Raw genomic sequence first — 20,173 nt, 5'->3', positions numbered from 1 at the left:
TTTATATAGCATTGTATAAATTCAAAGCACTTTATACAGACATTAACTAACTGATTTTCAGAGGTAGGTGAGAAAATAGTATCATTGTTCAAATGGGGAAAGTGAATCCATTAAGTTGGGTGGAGAGAGGCACGAAGGAGTTGCAATAATGTTAAAAAAACCCAAAAAACTTGGCACCATACTCAGATCTGGGTAATCTTCCCATCACCACCGAGCACAGCTGTGGGTTGCAGATAGTGGAACAGCCTTCAGATATGATATAAGCAGGGAGACCTGATAATTAAGCAGTCACAGACAATCTGGTGACAGTACTAAGATTGCGTGGTGGAGCAGAAAGTGGCACTGCTGGCCATATAAAATACCACAAAAGCCCAAAGACGGTACTATACATGGCAAACGTAGGCCGCCATTAAATAAGTCTGAAGCAATCCCAACAAACTACAAAAGATGAGTACTGTAGCATCAAGAAGGTTTACACCAAGGTTTCATCCTTTTCCCGCAACTATTGAACTTACACACACAAGGGGAAAGTTTAGAAGACACCAACTAGGGTATCCAGGTCAATAGCATATACAACAACAACATAATATAAACCAATGACCTAGCTGGCATCATTTCTACTAGGAAGAATTTCAGAACATCCTTATTGCTATGGATGATGCCAACAAAAAATATGGAATGACGATTAATGTTGGGAAGACAAAAAGTATGATAAGTAAACACAGTAATGTATTAGGCCAGGGTTTCTCAAATTGGGGTTGCCACTTGTATAGGAAAAGCCCCTGGCGGGCCGGGCCAGTTTGTTTACCTGCCCCGTCCGCAGGTCCGGCCGACCGCGGCTCCCACGGTCCGCTAATCGCTGCTCCGGGCCAACGGTAGCTGCTGGAAGCGGCACGGGCCGAGGGACGTACTGGCTGCCGCTTCCAGCAGCTCCCATTGGCCGGGAGCAGCGATCCGCCGCCAGTGGGAACAGCGATCGGACGGACCTGCAGACGGGGCAGGTAAACACACCGGCCTGGCCCGCCAAGTGGCAACCCCAGTTTGAGAAACCCTGTACTAGGCAATGTCTACATCTAGACAGTAAAGTGGTGAAACACGTGAATTGTCTCCCCTGTTTAGGGTGTTTAATAACATCAGACAGAAGATGCAATGAAGAAATCAAGAGAAAGATACAGCTTGCAAAAAACACATGCAAAGATGTCTGTGCTGTGGAAAATTAAAGTTACACATCCGCACTAGATTGTTGAAGTGCTACATATGGTTAACCCGTCTGTATGGAAGTGAGAGCTGGACACTTTAAAAAGACACAGAGACCCAGGGTATGTTTACAGTTAACCTGCTACATCAGCACAGCTGCAGCACTTCACTGTAGACAGTACCTATGCTGACAGGAGGGGTACTTCTGTCAGCATAGATAATACACCTCCCCCAAGAGGCCGTAGCTAGGTCGATGGAAGAATTCTTCTGTTGTCCTAGTGCTGTCTACACCAGGGTTAGGTCGGCATAGCTGCGCCTCTCAGGGGTGTGAGTATCCCATGTAGACCAGCCCTCGGACATTCGCCTTTTGGTGTGAAGAGAAGAATGTTAAAATTTGCTGGATAACCAGCCTACAAATGATGAGATGATAAGGATAAATTTTAAAATTATTTGAGACCCTAGGTTAGAGAAGAACATCCTTCTGCAGAAGTATTGCCCACTGATCGCTGAGCGACTCGATTCGGCGTTCATACTATCAGGCAAGATCACAGGCAAACCAGGAAGAGCAAGAAAGTGATCCAGGTACATCCGAAACATCATCGGAGGAGTGGCATCCAAAGGAAAGTAAAAGTTTTGCAACTGTGACATGACTGCAAAAGATGGAAGATGGTGGTCGACAACCTCCCTATCACAAGTAGAAGAAAGAGTCAGTTTAAATGGTTAAAGTTAATTTTCCCATGATCTAGGGCCTCCTAAATCTCAGGACTGTGCTCACTCTTCCAAACCACATTGTCTTTGCAGAACAAGAAATAACCATGGTGTCACAGAATATACACTGATTGTTTAATGATGACCACCGCCATTTTGGGATGCACCAACAGGGGAATCATATCACAGAAAAGGGAATTAATTCTCCCTATATGCCTCTGGAATTTGGTGTTCAGCTCTCGGTCCCTTAACAGCAGAAAAATGTAAAGAAATTGATCAGGGCTGGCAGGAATATTGAAAGAATTAACAAATAGAGCTGGCTGGAAAATGCCAATTATTTTTATGAGAAATTTCACAAACATTTCATGTTTGTGCAATTTCACCCAAAAATGTTTTGGTTTTTCAACAAAAAATGAAAACAAAAACTGAAAAATGTTTGCTTTTCATAAACCATTTTCAGTAAACAAATTATTCTTAACAAAAAAAATACCTAAAACTGCACTGAAAAACCCATTTTATTTTACTCAAAACTTTTTTTAGTAACATTTTGTTTCCAATTTTTCTTTAAAAAAAAAATTGGAAATGTTTTACCAAACTAAAAAAATGTTCATGAAAGATTGCAGAATAGTCTTCCAAGGGAAGTGAATGAAACTTGAACATTTAAAATGACAGTGTATCAAATTCTAGCAAGGGTCATACCTGAACTATGGGCGTTATAGCAGCACAGCTATTGGGCTATAACTAGACACTTCTCACTTCAATGGAAAGGGGTTTTCTGTCACTCTAGGAAATCCACCTCCTTGAGCAACAGTAGCAAGGTTGACAGAAGCATTCTTCCATCGACCTAGCTGCATCTACACCAGGGGGTTGATCGGCATTTTTCACACCCCTAAGCACCGTAGCTACATTGACCTAATTTTTGCATGTAGACCAGGCCAAATACACAGTAGGGAACAGCTCTTCATTGGCTACTATGGATGGTAATCTCAGCAAGTCACTCCAGAGTGTATATTACTAGATGCATACTTTGGGCCTGATTCTTCTTTACAGGCCTCTTGCATTGGTCTGGAAGTGTAAAGTGGTCTAAAAGTGGCCCTACCAAAGCAGATTAAAAGGGATTTGTTTGGGCATAAGCTTTCGTGGGTAAAAAAAACCACTTCTTCAGATGCATCTGTTAGGTGCCACCAGACTCCTGGTTGTTTTTGTGGATACCCCTCTGATACTTGACACATTCAATTAAGGTTACTTTTATTTTATATTCTCAAACAAAGAAAGCAATGGTTGAAATGTAATTCAATAGATTCCAGCTAGCCTATAAAAGTTATCTTTTCAAAAACTACACATCTTAATTAATAATAATAATTATAAAAACAGCATTAAACTGTCTGGAAAGTAATGCCTAAGAGATCCAACCTGTTCCCCAGAGACATGTAATCATCTTTCTTTACTCACTCTGACCCCTTCCTAAAATTGGGAAAGGTCAGAAACAGCAAATGAGTAAACGGGCACTGGGAACACATCCCTTGAAAAGGAGATGGGACTTTAATTATTTGTTAGATCTTAGCTCCATAGTTAATATACAAAAACAGAACACACAAAATCACAGCTACATACCCCACTGTTCTCATGCAGCTGAAGGCATGGATCTGAAGAACTAGTCCTCAGCATTCACTAACAACCTACTAATTCACACCCCAGACTGAGGTACTTGGTTTTCCCCTCCCTCATTTAATTTTAATCCTCAGTCTATTCTCTGTCTTTGCATAAAGTCTATACCTTGCATTTGAATTAAGGGGGCTCTGCTTTTCCTGCAGCACAGCTTCTAAAGACAGGGAACAGTTTTCTGCTCTGAGAGAAAGTGGGCGATATTTTTCCACCCTCCTCTACTACTCCAGGCCAAATTTCTATGTGTGGGCAGCTCTCGCTGAAACACAGCTGCTTTTTCTGTCACTTGTACGCCACAGCCAGTGCAAAAAGCTTTTCATTCATGCCCTGCAGGGTCTTTTCTTATACATAACTGCTTAACTGTGAGGACATGGAGGAGGAGTATATCTATCCTCAGTATCCTTCCCTGAGGAGCCTGTATTGCCCCGTGCTCCTGGAAGCTCCCTGAGTGAAAGCCCCCTCCAGCTTCCCAGTATCAAAGAAAATATGAGACACGGCAGCAGGAGGAGGCAGAATGGAGAAGAGAAGAGCTGCAAGGAGAAGAGAATTCATGTTGCAAGGGGGAGGCAGATGGGTTTGGGATTTTGTTCTTCTCAGTAATTACAACCCAGCATCATCTGCCATCAGCCACAGGACAAGGCTGGGGTGTGGTAGGGAGAATGGGCCAGTGAGTTGGGCAGTGGCTTATGATTCGATCCATCTGGCTTCAGATCCTCGCTCAGTCCTGTGTGACCAGCACAAGTTGCTTGAGGCGCAGAGCAGATTAATTTCCCTCTGGTACCATGGGGAGAATGCATTCCCAGAGGGGTGGTGTAAGGATAAAATCCATGGATGCAGCTGGCTGGGAAATGGAAATGCTGAAATTTGTTTTCACTCTGAATCAGAACAAAAAGTCTAAATTTTGAAATTCGCCATAGAACAAAAATCCCCCCCCAAAATTTGATTTGGAACCATCAGATGTTTTCTTTCAATAATGTCAAATTATTTAATTTTGATACAGTAAAAAACATTTTATTTGGATAATGCTGAAACATTATAATATAAAAATATTACATATATAAATAGGATCTATATAATATTAAAATGTATATAAGTCAAAATGACATAAAATGACATCATAAAGTTCGAACTAAATCTTTTTACCTTATCAGAATAAAATATTTCATCATCACTGAACTGAGAAAGTAAAAATTAACAGTGTTGATGTTCTTCCATTGACAATTTAATCAGAATAGACACATCCCCATTAAATGTTTTGATGTTGAAGAAACTAATTTTTTTTTAATCATATCTATCCATTAATGATTGAGATTGCTCCGATGCTATAATGACGAGGGCTATATAAACACACATATATAGAGAAACCCTCTTCATTGTTCCTTATTAGCTACAAAACATCCTGGAGAACAGGTGTTTTCCATCTAACATTCCCTGGATGCTAGTTACTTCCCAAAGGGATTCCTTTAATCAGTGTTTACCTGGATATTATACTAACTGAGTGCCACTGTTTTAAAAAGAAAAGGGGTGGGGAGGAAGATGTTTCAGCTTTTGTGATCCCTTTGCATAAATGAATGAGCCAATAAGTATCACACAAAACACACAATGTGCATAAAAATATTGCCTAGCCAAAGGTATGATACAGGAAAACCTCCTTTAAACTGACATGGTGTGGCACCATTAACAAACCGCTTCAAATACGACAGCTAAATACTGTACATGCTCATCAATAGTTGCGCACAGCTGTTAACATTTTACATTATTGCCAGTTAATCTACAGAGCTGCTACTGAACGAGACAGGGAATGTCTGCCTGCAGGAATGAGAATGCAGGGCAGAATGATCATTTAAATGCTAAGATCAGTTAGCTACATCCTCACCATGCGAAGAAAGGGAATTAGACACATCGACTCTGTCATTGTCAAGGGAGCGGGTGAAAGTTAGAGATGAACAAAATGATTTGGATAAAATAAAAGCTATATGATGAGTTCTAACCAGGACCTCGGGTTAGCACAGCCTGGGGCTTTGGGACAGTTCTGATCTAGACCCAGACTCTTCAGCTTTGCAAACGTTGCCAAACTTTCTTCTATCTCCGTCCAGAGCTTCAAATTCAAACCAAAACTTTTGAGATTTGAAAATTGTTGCTTGACTTTCATGTTTTGCTGTGCAACTCCATTTTTCTTGATATCTTGGTTGCATTTGGAGCCATAAGTGGAAGCATTGATATACGGGGTGCTCTGATGAAATTCCTAAAGGTTTATAATCAGGGCCGGTGCTTCCATTAGGCGACCCTAGGCAGTCGCCTAGGGCGCCAGGATTCGGCGGGCGGCATTTTGTGCGCTCTCCATGGGGTGCACGGGAGTTCCAGTTCTGCTCCAGTCGCGCCGCCAAAGAAGGACCTTCTGCCAACGTGCCACGGAAAACAGCGGCAGGCAATTGAGCAGCGGTATTTTGGCAGAGGGTCCTTCTTCAGCGGTGCGATGGGAGCGGAACCGGAAGCTCCCGCGTGCCCTGTGGGAAGCGCACAAAATGCTGCCCCCCGAATTCTGCCTAGGGCGCCAGAAACCCTGACGCCACTCCTGTTTATAATGTTTCTCTACCTCCAAAGCCCTCATCTGCAGAGACCCCCAAAATTCAACCTTCTTACCCATTGTGGTAATCATGGGAGAAAACATAGGACGACATGCCAGAAGCATGCAGACAACACCCATCTCTAAGGCCCAGTCCACACTAACGAGGTAAGTCGATCTAAGTTATGCTAGTTAAGTTATTTAAATTATGTAATTTAAGACAATGTAGTTTAGACTGATTTACAGCGGTGTCAATGGGAGATGCTCTCCCTTCAACATAGCTTCTGCCTCTTGGGGAGATTGAGTACTGAAATCAACAGGCGAGCGCTCTCCCATCGACTTAGCACGTGTTGACCAGACCCACTAAATCGACGCCGCAGCATTGATGGCAGCAGTGCCGATTTAGCTGGTAGTGAAGACAAGCCTTCAAGTCTCCTTACATCAGATGCCGATAACGTCACTGCCTTGTTTTCAGCATTCCTAAGTAATATCAGCATTCAGATAAAGTTAAAGTTCTGGTAAAGCAACTGATTAAAGTTCAAACCAGCCAGAACAGAAGGATTCTAGCAAGATGGAAGAGCTAGGAAGAACACACCTCCAGCTGCAGCTGCCAGAAGACTGCATCCAATTCTACTAGACACAGTTCTCACCACAGTCATCCATGCATTCATGAGCTCCAGGCTTGATTATTGCAACTCATATCAGAAATGAAGCCAGATACCCTGAAAAAGCTCCACCAAGTACAGACAGCAGTCTGTCTGGCACACAACACAGGCCTCCAAGAGCACATCCTCCCAGCACTCTACGGTCTGCTACAACTCTCCATTGAACACAGAGTCCAACTCACACTCTCTGTCCTTCTACTAAAAGGCTCCCATTGGATTGTTCAACTGGAACAATGAAAAACGTAGAGCCACAGAGGGCGACTTGAGAGTGAAGGAGACATGGGACCTGGACCTAGTCTGGTGAACTCATGATTAGCGGAGACCATGAATCTCACTGCATTAATTTTGCCTGGTGATTAATACAGTGTATTGAGGACTGTGTTGGAATTGTAAGCTATCACTTTAAGATTGTGGGGAGAGGGATTCCTGGTTCTGCTTGCAGGCTAGGGCGCTCCCAAGGGAAACTGAGTCGAAACAGTCAGCCTGGGAAGAGCCAACCTAAAACAAGGTGGGGTGAGCTGTGTCTGTCTGCCTTAGAGAGCAGCCTGATTTGTGTCTCTGGTTTGGGGTTCTTGTGTATTATCGTTCTAAATTCTAAGAAATAAAGGGGTATTACATTGCAATCTTTCAGTGAGAGTATTTTATTTTTTATCAAATTTCTTTATGTATATGCTGGGACCATACCAATAAATGAGCATCATACTGAATTTAAACTCTCTGGGCCTGATTCTCCTTTGTCCTACACCTTGCGTGGTCATTCACACCAGTGCACGGTGAGAATAAAACTTTACTACACCAAAATAGTACCATTTTTCACCCACATTTTGCACATGGTGCAGGGAAACAGAGAATTAGGCCTCCCTCTCTGTCACACACACATGCACATACACACACACACACACACACACACACACACACACAACAGACAGATCCCATGTTCAGAGCTAATGAACAATGTCTTCTGAACTATAAATGGTATCTATAAAAGCTATGTAAAATCCACACAGGACATGAGAAGGACACTATTAAATCATTAAACACTGGTCTGTTTCTAAGGGCCAGGTTGTGAATTCCTTACATGCACTGGGGAACTGTTCACCACCTCATTGGGGCACTCGTTTGTTCACAGTCTGCCTGTTGAAAGCAGGTGGCAAATATCTTTTAGCAGAGAAACGGTAGGTTGGTTCCACAGGCAGTGTGCCCACCCGCCTTGTGCTGCTTGTGAACATGGCCCATTTTACCCTGCCTCGTAGTCTGAAACGCTGAAGGTTCACTCAGAATCCAGTGTGGCTCCGAATCAATTTTGCTGGGAAAGACAAAGACGCAAGTACGGCCAAGGCCAACGAGCAAGATTTCTCTTAGGGAACTTGTCAGAAGAGTTTTCTGGGGAATTAAAGTATGAACGGAGCCGCAGACATTGATAAATTTCCCTTCTGAACAATCAATAAAACTCCCTCAGTCCTGGTCAAGATTTCAATGTGGATGCAAGGCTATAATTACATTGTCAAAAATTCAAGCCGCCCCAGCTGACTGAGACCCCCTTTAAAACTGACATTTGATTGGCAGGTGGTTTATGGGTGGCATGCTCTGATTGGCAGGGGAGTTGACTAAAGCCAAAGGCAACAGTGAAATTTCCCAATCTGTTGTGACCACCGGAGCACAGGACTGCCACTCACGGAGAATTCTGGGAGACCGTTAGTCATATTAACATATCAAAGCAAGCTGCTGACAGCGCTTACTAAACAAGTTGAACTCAACCATAGCAGCAAAACATTCCCCAAACTTTCCAATCTTACACAGAAAAGAAATTACATGGCACTCGATCCTGTCTTCGCTGAGACGGCTGAAAATTTCAAAGCCTGCTTGTTGAATGATTTTGATTGCGGTAACATATATAAAAAGAGGAGAAGGAGAGCTGACATGCTCCCCAATTTGTTCTAGACCATGGGCCAGGCCAATGTTAAATTGGAACCAGAATAACATGCTTCTGTTTGATGTAAGTGGTATCAAGACAGCACAAACACTTTCCTTCCAGTTTTATTTTCTAGCAGGCTTTCACTGCTTCAATGCGAAATTGCGGATTACATGGTTTCAGTGAAGTTTAATTGCAGCCATGCACGGGGACTGTATGTTACACCGAGTTTAGAAATGACAGCACAGAAAGTCTGGATGTCTTGAATCGGCAGAAACTGAAACGCAGAGTGTTTCTGCTAATGTGCCAAGCCACCTTTGCCTTCGCGTTCCACCGCATAGCTAATGTCTTTTGGCCCTCAACCTTCCCCTCTTTCCTATGCCTTCACTATGGAGCTCCAGAACCTAAACAGTGCCATGCACATGGGCTTTCCCTATTTCCCATTCACCTCCATTCAGTGGGGCTACTCACTTAAGACAAACAGACTTTGCTCATAAGTTAGACAGTACTCAACGGGGCTCCATGAATGTGTGAGGCAATCAGGATTTGTACTGAGATTGTAGACTCTTTGGAGCAGGGACCTTGCCTTCCTGTTTTTGTCTGAAAAGCAGCCCCACTGGGAACTCTGGCAGTGAATAAGTATTAACTGTGCTTCACTGGACTATATGTAAAGAGAGGAAAGATGGTCCAGAGGACGGGGTGCAGATGTGGGACTCTAGAGACCCAGGTTCTATTCCTTATACTACCACAGACTCCCTGTGTGACCTTCGTCTAGTCACTGAATCTCTCTGAATCTCAGTTCTTCATCTGTGAAATGGGGATAATAGCACTTCCCTAACTCACAGAGGTGCTGTGAGGACAAACACATCAAAGCTTGTGAAGTGCTTGGATACTACAATAAAGGGGGCCACAGAAACACCCAAAATTGATGGATCAGTAGAAGATGCAATAGAAATTATTTCTTCCACCAAACTATCTGAAATGGGAAATGACCTAGGAGAAAACAACAAGGGGAAAATGTTCTGTGTACGAGTGAGAGGAGAGGCAACAATTCTTCAAAAAACACATCTCCCAGCATGACACTAACTCAGGAACGGCTCCCTTCTGTATCGCTCTTCATCAAAGCCCTGCACTACTCTGCTCCAAAGTGAGGTCCAAATGAATGTATCCCCGCTGTAGCTCCACCTTAGGGTGACCAGATGTCCTGATTTTATAGGGACAGTCCTGATTTTGGGGTCTTTTTCTTAAATAGGCTCCTATTACCCCCCACTCCCTGTCCCGATTTTTCACACTTGCTATCTGGTCACCCTACTCCACCTACATCAACCAACTTTCACCCAGCATGAGTTTGGCCGGAGGTCTCTACTCTCAGCTGTCCTTGCGCTATTCATTCTAGTCAGTAACTTCTCCCTTTCTGTGATGTGGAACACTCATTTGTTTCAATTCCTTTCTCAAAACACACGTGCTAATCTGCCTGCCAAAGAAATGCTCTTGTTTACTCATGACAAAGGGAGAGGGGGAAAACCCTGCAGCATTTTGTGTTGAATCCAGCCTCCTAACATTTTGGGTTTCTGAAGTGTTGTTTAGAGCGGCATCCTTGGATCGTCACAGGGTCTGAACCCATGACCTCCAGTGCTAAAAGCAAGCACCTAGCAACTCCTTCAGCTGGTAGCTATGGCAGACTGTGGGACAGTGGGTTACCTTTGCCTCTTGATTTTAACGCTCATTGGGGCAAGTACCTTTTCTCCTTTATGTTCTATGTAATGCCAAGCCCACTGTTGAAAATCAACAAAGAATAAAAATAATGGACTATAACACAAAATGGAGGCATGGTTTAAAAAATAAAGACACTGAACTCACCATTACTGTGAAACCTGCTCTAGACACACATACCTTAATGTCAAGACTATGTCACCATTTGAATGGCTTGTCCTGAAAATCCTTGAAATTGATTGAAAGCATTTACTGGTGTGCATCTATCACACCCTCAATCCACCCAGTCCTTTACAGCCATAGAAGGGAGTGCTGCCCTGACACTAACCTTCAGCTCCTGACAAGGCTCAAGGTGACAGCACAAGCTTGAGGGAAGGAATCTTGGTTCCTTGAAGAGCTTTACTGAACAAGTTTGTCTCAAGGAAGGAAAATCGTTCTGAGCCTGATCCACTGAGAGGAGGAGGCCTGCAGCTTAAAAGAAGATGCCATCTAAACAATGACTTCATTAGGCTGACTGAATCCAAATCAAAACTGAAAATAGAGGGGTCCTTTAACTTAGCTGAAAAGGCAGAACTAGAACTAATGGCTGGAAGTTGAACTCAGATTAGAAATTAGGCACACAGTTTTAAGAGTGAGGGTGATTAACAGCTGGAACTGGTGGATTCTCCATCTCTTGTGGTCTTCTAATTATGCTTTAATCTAAGACAAGTTTTTGGACTCCATACAGGGGTAACTGGGTGAAATTCTCTGGCCTGTGTTATACAGGAGGTCAGACTAGATGATCTAATGGTCCCTTCTGGCCTCAAACTCTGTGAATCTATGAATAAGGAGACTGTGTGTGTCACCCTAGGGTACAATGTGAGTGTGACAGGATGTTATAGTAACAAAGTCCCTCTGTACGAAATGGTGTAGAAATACTTTGCCCTGTTATGAAGCCTGTCAGATGCTAATCTTAAAGCACTTTACAAGCATGAAATAATTCAGTCTCATGATACCACAACAAAGTGGTCAAGGCCCCTCACCCAGCTTTGGATCTCACCTGAAAGTTGGCACTTCCAGTGGTAGCAGAGCACCCTGTTCACCCCAATGCAAATTTTCCAGGAACTGTGTAACTTCCTGAATCAACAGCCCTACTTCCTGTTGCCCTTCACCATTCATGTGCGGTCTCCCATTTAAACACGGACCCCACCTAACCCTGCTTACCTCATGCAAACCAACAGGCTTACAGCACAGCAGCAGAGCTTGCTCCCAGCCCAGGCAGACAGTGTGGCTGGAGGCTGCCGGGAGAGTGCAGTAGTGGCTCCACATGCCAGGGGGACTGGAGCAGAGCGCCCCCCCCCCCCGCCCCGCCAGATAACGTGGGATGGGGAGGGGACAGGGAGACTGCGGGCCCCCAGGCTGCGTGCAGGCCGGGGAGGATTCACGTGGGGGGGGGGTCATGAGGGTAGTGGGGCAGGGACGAGTCACATGAGGGGGTTACATAGGGGGCGAGGACAAATCATGTGGGGGCATCATGTGGGGAGCTCACAGGCCCCCCTTTTGCTGGTACCCCCTTTGTGTCCCTCCCACTAGTCGTTGATGGCTGACAGAACAAGGAGTAATGGTCTCAAGTTGCAGTGGGGGAGGTTTAGGTTGGACATTAGGAAAAACTTTTTCACTAGTAGGGCGGTGAAGCACTGGAATGGGTTACCTAGGGAGGTGGTGGAATCTCCTTCCTTAGAGGTTTTTAAGGTCAGGCTTGACAAAGCCCTGGCTGGGATGATTTAGCTGGGAATTGGTCCTGCTTTGAGCAGGGGGTTGGACTAGATGACCTCCTGAGGTCCCTTCTAACCCTATGATTCTATAAAATTGTACCCCCTTGGTGGCTTTCATTGTCTTTGACTGAAATCCGTGCATGTCAGTAAAGCTCAGATGATAACAGTTCTTACCCGTGGGCCAGGGGATTGGAAATTCAAGCTCCTACCCAATGCTAATGTTGACATGCTGTAACTGGGGGAGGAATGAAGCACTGTAATATGTGCTAGCTTCCCCCCCTGCCTTTGCGAAGACAAATATTGCATTTGAAAATTGTCTGTTAGTTAAGACTCTGACTTGGGGAGCAGAGCTGAGCCATTTGTGCTGCTGACGCTGGAGGATCTCTGCTGGCACCGGACACAATGGCTCAGTTCAGATGTGGGCGTGGGGGGAGGAGGAGAGCGTGCTGCCCGCTGCACTTTAGAGTGCCCCTTTGAAAAGAGTTAGCATGTCTGTCCCAGCTGGTATGTACTGATGACCACGGCATGCTCGGCATGGGCCTGGCCGGATTCTTAGCTGGCAGTCTATATTCCTTTGAAGATGCATGGAGCGAGAGCCCAGTCCTTCACATTAGCACTGCCCTGATTTTCTACACGGTAGTAGAGGTATGCATCTATTTAGGACACCCTGTACTATCATACCCACAGAGCAGACCCATGCAGTGCACAGCAAGAATGACATCCCAGAGCTCAAAGGTTCAGTTTCCAAGTACTCAGAACTCATGACTGGGGACAGAGCTGCAGAAGTGCTCAGCTGTCATTTAGGCATCCAACTAAGGGCTAGATTTTCATGAGCGCTCGCACCCTGCTGCAGCTCCTGCTTACGGCCAGATTTGCAAAAGGGGTCAGCACCTAACATGTTATGCTCTTCAGAAATAGGGCCACTTGGAGCTGAGAGGAGAGATCTAGGGCCAAACTCCCACCCAAGTGGGAGCTCAGTTTTTCGGAACATTTGACCCTGATGGTAGGTGCAGAACCTCATCTGAAAATTCCATCCGAAATGACTCATGTGGTCTCAGTCATTGTCTTAACTAGAAATACAATCAACACTTTTTTTAAGGGTAGAGAGAGAGTCACACTGTACCCTCTCCAACTCACCATGCATGGAAACGGTCCCGTTCCTCACAGCCAGGAATTTGGCCCCATATGGAAAGAAGGTTGCAGAATGAAAGCTTCCGTAGAGATGGATGTGTGCTTTGTCACGGAGAGGTTTATCTGGGGATCCCACCTGGAATTCGCCGCCATCAGTTACCAGAATATAATGAGCATGGATTTCTATGGGTCCAGGGCCAGCCAACAAGAGCTTGCCACCTAAAAACAACAGAAGAGCAAAACACAACTGGTCACTCACATACAAACTTGCTAGTTCATATTCAAAGGTGCTGCACATAACAAGAGATGAAGGAATAAATGGTTTTGTGGGTCAGCCACTGGATTAAGAGTCAGGTGGTCTCAATTCAATTCCCAGCTATCCCACAGACTCCCCGTGTGATGCTGGGGTTTTCAAGCCAGCCAAAAGGAGTTGTGCTCCCAGCTCTCACAGAATTTGAATGAGGGTTGGGGCCCCTTTGACGAAAACACCCTTAACTTCTCAATGCCTTTGCTCCACCACTGTAAAACAGGGATAAACGATTCCTCTGTATGGATTGTCCCTTTCGACTGTAAACTATTGCATCAGACACAAGCTGCTTGTCTTCACTTTCAAGGCCCTTTGAGTCAATCCCCCCCAACCTATCACCTCTCCTTAGCTACTGAACTGTGGACGCTCACCTCTGCCCAGGATGCCAGACTCCCTTGCCCACCTCTTACATTTTCTAACAAGCATCTTGGCGCTTTCTCTCCTGCTGCCACTCACACCTTGGAGAAGATCCCAGGAAACATCCACAAAGCTACCTCATTACCCACCTTCAAACCCTTCCTTAGAACTCTCCTTTGCCACGGTGCCTACAAAACACTTGACAATGGTCAGGCTGCTTGTGTGCAGAGACCACAGCCACACTAAGCTGGCCACTGTTGTCGTATTGTTTCCTTGGGCTCCCCCACCTGTCTGTATCCAACCGTTGTCTCTTATCTTCTATTTAGGGGCAGGGACTGGGTTTTTTTTGTCCTGTATTTGTGCAGCGCCTAACACAGCGGGGTCCTGGTCCAGGACTGGGACCCTTTAGTACAATGGCAATACAAATAATGATCATAATTAAAAGAGGGCCTTTGGAACGTAGGAATGTCCAGACTGGATTAGACCAGTGGGCCATAGACTCATAGACGTGTAGGATTGGAAGGGACTTGACTAGGTTATCTAGTCCAGTCCCCTGCACACAAGGCAGGACTAAGTAACAACTAGACCATCCCTGATGGGTGTTTGTCCAACCTGCTCTTAATGGGGCCAATGAGGAAAATCCACAACCTTCGGAGGCAACTTTTTTCCAGTGTTTAACTAGCCTGACAGTTAGGAAGTTTTTCCTAATGTCCAACCTAAACCTCCCTTGCTGTAATTTAAGTCTTTTGCTTCTTGTCCTATCCTCAGTGGTACAGAGAACAATTTCTCCTCTTCCTCTTTATAACAACCTTTTATTACTTGAAAACTGGTAGCATGTCCCCACTCAGTCTTTTCTTCTCCAAACTAAACTAAAGCCATTTTTTCAATCTTTCCTCAGAGGTCATGATTTCTAGACCTTTTATCATTTTTGTAGCTCTCCTATTGACTTTCTCTAATTTGTCCACATCTTACCTGAAATGTGGCACCCAGAACTGGACACAATACTCCAGACGAGGCCTTATCAGCCCAGAGTAGAATGGAAGAATTATTCCTTGTGTCTTGCTTACAACTCCTGCTGATACCTCAGTTATTTGCTATTGCAACCATAGGGAAATACTGGGATGTATCTCATACCACTGTATTGTATCTGTAGACATGGGGTTTTTAACAGCTACCACTGTGCTTGGGACCAGCTGGCTTTCCTTCTTCACAAGCTGCTCCAAACAATTTTCATGCTAAGAGTTATAAAGGTCAAGGCTCCATGTTATTGCAGTTTAAAATAGAACATCCTGCCCTTTCAGGGAAGAAAGAGAGAGAGAGAGTCTGTGTGTGTTTAATATGAAAAACACAACAACAAAAAACCACCCTGCCGGCAGACGTAAGTATGAACTGAACAGCCTGACTCTTTTTTGGGTGGTGGGAGGGTTAAACATTATAGTCTACTTAAAATTAAAGAGAAAAGATAAACCAATTAAATTCATTACTGGAATATTAGACTGGCCTTTGACCTCTAGAAGCTTCTGTTCAGAGAAGGGAGCTCAGTGATCCACAGCCAATATTTTAACAAGGGCTACCTACTGTTGACCAAACTAAGCCAAAGTCCCATGGTGCTTTGCAGCCAGGCCAAAGCCAAAATGGAAAAATACTATTTGCATATTTAGTTACATACATTGGTTAATGCTGCTGGGGCAGTTACCAGATAAGGAAAAAAAACTTGTGTCAAGGTCTGTGAAGCTGATTTTTGCAAGCAGACTGGGAAACAAGCTCCCACAAACAGAACTATTAGCCAGGCATATAAATTGCTTTAGTGTTAACGACCAGAAAACAGATGCATTCAGCTCTCACAAGCAAAATGTATTAATCAAAGCCTGGGAGTTGTTGTAGCTATAAGTGTGATTAAAAAGGAGACGTTTATGTCACCAGAATAAGACAGTAGATAGTAGTGAATAAGTACAGTACATGCTATTTAGAATGCTTTTTTTGTATGCTGAGTTGTATAATCCTACAACTGTTCTATAGTTAAACGCTGTAACCTTTGCATGATTCCACTGTATATAATATAAGAGTATCACAAGTCTTGAGAAATATACTTAACCAACTAGCCTCTAGGTATTCATGCTATGCCTGGCTAATACACACCCAGTCTTTCAAATGTGCAGGATGTCACTGAAATTTTGCTAATTTCTGGAATGCTATGGTCAAATAAGGTAAGAAACTTGTTGCAATCTCTGTCCTGTTTATTGTAGGGTCTGTGTAAGTGTATCACAAAATGTTCAAAAGCATGTCAAAGAAGACAGATAAAACTAGCTTTAAAGTAATGCAAAGAAATAGTGAGACCCTCATCTATTGTATATAGAGAAGTAGAATGAAGCTCAGATTTTGAGACAGTTGACCTGCTGCATTGCTGTCTCCCAGATGGGTTGGCAATGTATTGGCCTTCCTATCTGTATTATGCTGTATTAATCTTTGACTAATCATTGTTGATTAGTAAAGTTGATTAAGCCTAGCTACTTGACACCTCGCTATTGAATTAAATTGAACCCACAGCACTACCCACAACATTTTTTTCCTCTCAGACGGTGATAAATCTTGTGTACTGAGGGCAGGTGTGCTTCTGCAATGGGCTGGACAGACTGGCGAGGTTAGCCCTTTGTTCTCTCATCTATAAACTTGAAGTCAATGGGACTACTCACATGAGTACCAGCTCACTAGTGTGAGAAAGGGGGTTTGCACCAAAACAGCTTTCCCGTAATCTGATGGGAGCAAGTACAGTTCCAATGTCTGGAAGTTAAAGGTAGACAGAGGCAACACCGGGCTAGGTGCTGTACGAATTATACAAGAAGACATAGTCATTGCCTCGAAAACCTAAGATGACAAAGACAGACAATGAATGGGTGACCCGAAGCAGCTAAAAGGCGACATGTTCCAAAGGGCGTTGATAGGCATGTCACTACTTTTGAATGTGTATATTCTATGAACAATCCCCAGCGAACTTTCTAACAAATCACAGTTGGTGTCTTTTAAAAATGTGTGTGTGTGTGTGTGCGCGCACGCGTGCGCATGTGCTGTTATAGGGTCAGCCGCATCCCAAGCACCACCCTCGCGACTTGGAGTCGCTCTGTGGCTCCCTGCCTCAGTTTCCCCTCTTCAGAACACCTTAATAAACTCCGCACCATCCTTTTGTCTAACAACGTTCCCTTCTCTCACAGTCTATTTCGTTTATATAAAATTCAAAACAAAACACAGTCCTGGGGCTTCTCTTCCCCCTTTTCTCCCCTGCAGTCTGCTCTCGCAGCTCTTGCCTACAGAACAGAACTGAACCCTAACACCTGATATTTTCAAAACTGCAGAGCCCCCACATCTATCACTGAAGTCTACAGAAGCTGAGTCCTTCTGAAAATCAGTCCAAGAGCAGAGATGACGAATCCCTGGGAGTTAAGAAACAACAACTTAATGACAGTTAAATGCAAAGACTGGCAAATATTCAGGCATCCTTCCTTCTTTTAACACTTGCCCCTTTTCTGCAAGCAGAAGAGAGAATCTTGCTCCACTGAGCCATTGGCTCTGCCCTTACATTGTTTGTTATGGCTACACAAGGGACCTTGGGGTAATTTTATAAAAATCAATCAACTATTGTTATGGTAGCCTCCCCACCAATTCAAATAAATACAATTAAACCCATAATCTCTTCTGTACCATAATATGGAGACCAAACACGTCTCTTTCAAATGCAGGGGAAAAGAAACATTCTGAGGCTATTTGAGAACATCAAAACCATCACTCATCTCAATTAACCCAGCAATTCGGCTTCACCTCCAGGCCTGGAAAGAATTTTTTTTCCATGCTCTTTTTTTTTTTTAAACAAAAACTAAACTAAATCTGAGGCACCTCCCCCTTTCCCAGAGGGAAAAGAAAACCAACCAACAGCTAGAAAAACTGATAGATCATTAAAGAAAACAAACCAGAAAATAAAATAGGGTCCGCTAAGGTGCTCTTCCACTTGGACCACCAACTGCACCAGAAGAATGATGAAGGCACTGGTGAGGGATAGACGGATATTTCTGCTCTGAAGTCTTATGTGAAACAAAGGAAAACAAGAGCAAATGGAAATGCAATATGATAGTTCTTCATTTCCTAGAGTGTCTTGGGCTGCAACAAAAGCATGCCAAACTGGATCAGTCTCAAGGACCACCTAATCCAGTACCCTGTCTCCAATAGATGCTTCTAAGGAAGGTGCAAGAACCTCCAGAGTTGGAAGTGATAAGATAACCTACCCACAAGGAAAGCTTCTTCTGATCCCTGTTAGTCAGAGGTTGAGTTACGTCTTGCAGCAGGAGGTTATATATCCCTTCCAAAATGTTTGTCTGTTTTTAATCCTTATGATTATGGATATTCTCATTGTCCACACAAAGGGTGTTGAGTTCAATCCCATCTTTCTCATTAATGTTTAGTTTGTGGTATCATTCCAAATGTTTTAGGGACTTCCCAAACACAGAGGAACACACTCATGGAGGACCCTGTTTTGCTTTGATGTTATAAGCAATCGACCTCAATATTATACCTTTAAGGGAAATATTGTATTTTTAAATGAAATGTCTCATTAAAATAAGTCCCATAGTAAAAATAAGTTTGGACATGAGTGCTTGTAAATTTGGATGTAGGTTATCATTAGATTGTGCAGGGAAAAGGATGAAGGTGACTCTCACCTGGTCCAGTCCTGCTTCCCTACACAAGCTGAGTGAAGTGCTAATGTAAACAAAAGATGTAAAGTAATTTTTTTAAGGAAAGATGTGTGTGTGTGTGTATACACACACACACACAATCAAATACATATATATATATACACGTACACACAATTATATCAACTGCATCCTCTTAACTATTGTATGGATGAAAAATCCAGTAGAATGCCCTTCGCCTAATGGAAAAGCATCTGCTGCGATTTGAAAGGTCACCTCCTCAATGGACACGTCCTCTCTCTTCTGCACAAGGGTTGTATCCTACCATCGGTATATGAGGAAGGAGTTTTGTATCATAGGCTTTGGCCCTATATGACCAATATTCCCGGACCCCTTGACTTGTTATTCCCAGTTCTCTTCACTTTTGTGTTTTATGATGATCCCACTAGAACCCCCTGGAGATGTGCTGAACTTCACAAATTATGTTCCTGGCATGCATCCCCGAATGGCAAACAGCAGGAGGAAACTGTTAGAGCTGGGACATCTTTCCTCAAACAACTGATCATGCATAACAGCACTGCAGCATGCTGGCAGTCCATTTGATATGCTTGTTCTCAGCCTCCAAGGGGGTGCCTGCTGGGAGCAAACTAGAATGAAAAGAAAGATCCTGCTATGTAGCTCCTCCTGTGCTCATTTCATAGACATTGTTTATCGGCCTTAATTAAGGACAAGATACTAATTTTATGGACCCTGTTGCGTGCCCCCTTTGGACATGCTCACATGAAACACGGATGAGCTACACAAGTTCACCGCAGCCTGGGCTCCTACAGAGCAAGACACAAAGGACTGAAGAGCTCACAACATTGACTCTGCCCCCAAAGCTGCCTGAACCAAAAGAGTCCAAAACTCGCTGTACATGTCACAGAGTACATTCTCCCCACACACATTTAGGTCCCAATCCAGCAAAGCACTTGAGTACATGCTTACTTTTAAGCGCATAGGCAGTACCACTTAAGTCAGTGGTACTACTCACGTGTTTTAACATTAAAGCGTGTGCTCAAGAGCTATCCTGGATTGGGGCCTTAATCCAGCCTTGAGCTAGAGAGAGGCAGCTGCTTGAATGTTCTCAGTTAGAAATCAACTCCCAGGACCGATGCCCATGTTTTCTGGCCAGCTGCATTCATCCCCATCTGTTCAGATGGCATGTGCTTCTTGCAAGCTGAGTGGCCTCTTTCCTTGCAGTACAGGTGCCAAGCAATGGTGATTTGGATCAGCAGCCTGCATAACGCTGCAAGCACCATCTCATCTAGAGGAAGTCCCTCTACTCTGCCAGAACTGAGGTGGCATCACAGACAGTTGATCACACTTACAGTATGAGCCAAAGAAATAAACAGCCAAACAGGGAGGAAGAGAGGTTACACTGGAGTGTGTGAACATTACTGTTTGCACCAGAACAGGGTTTGTTACAGTAGATGCCTTGGAAACCTGGATGAAAGTCACCCAGTTGTATATGCCATAA

The 20,173-nt window shown here is 43.9% G+C and overlaps 1 protein-coding gene across 1 annotated transcript in view; it reads right to left on the bottom strand.

Moving 5' to 3' along the window:
- Positions 1–20,173, bottom strand: part of PKHD1 (PKHD1 ciliary IPT domain containing fibrocystin/polyductin) — a 367,689-nt gene that overhangs the window by 209,976 nt on the left and 137,540 nt on the right. The window contains exon 37 of the mRNA XM_045008841.1: positions 13,318–13,530. Coding sequence (XP_044864776.1) covers positions 13,318–13,530 — 213 coding nt within the window. The remainder of the gene's footprint in view (positions 1–13,317; positions 13,531–20,173) is intronic.

Source organism: Mauremys mutica, chromosome 3, assembly GCF_020497125.1.
Source record: "Mauremys mutica isolate MM-2020 ecotype Southern chromosome 3, ASM2049712v1, whole genome shotgun sequence".
Lineage (NCBI taxonomy): Eukaryota > Metazoa > Chordata > Testudines > Geoemydidae > Mauremys > Mauremys mutica.
This window is presented reverse-complemented; position numbering and strand designations above follow the sequence as displayed.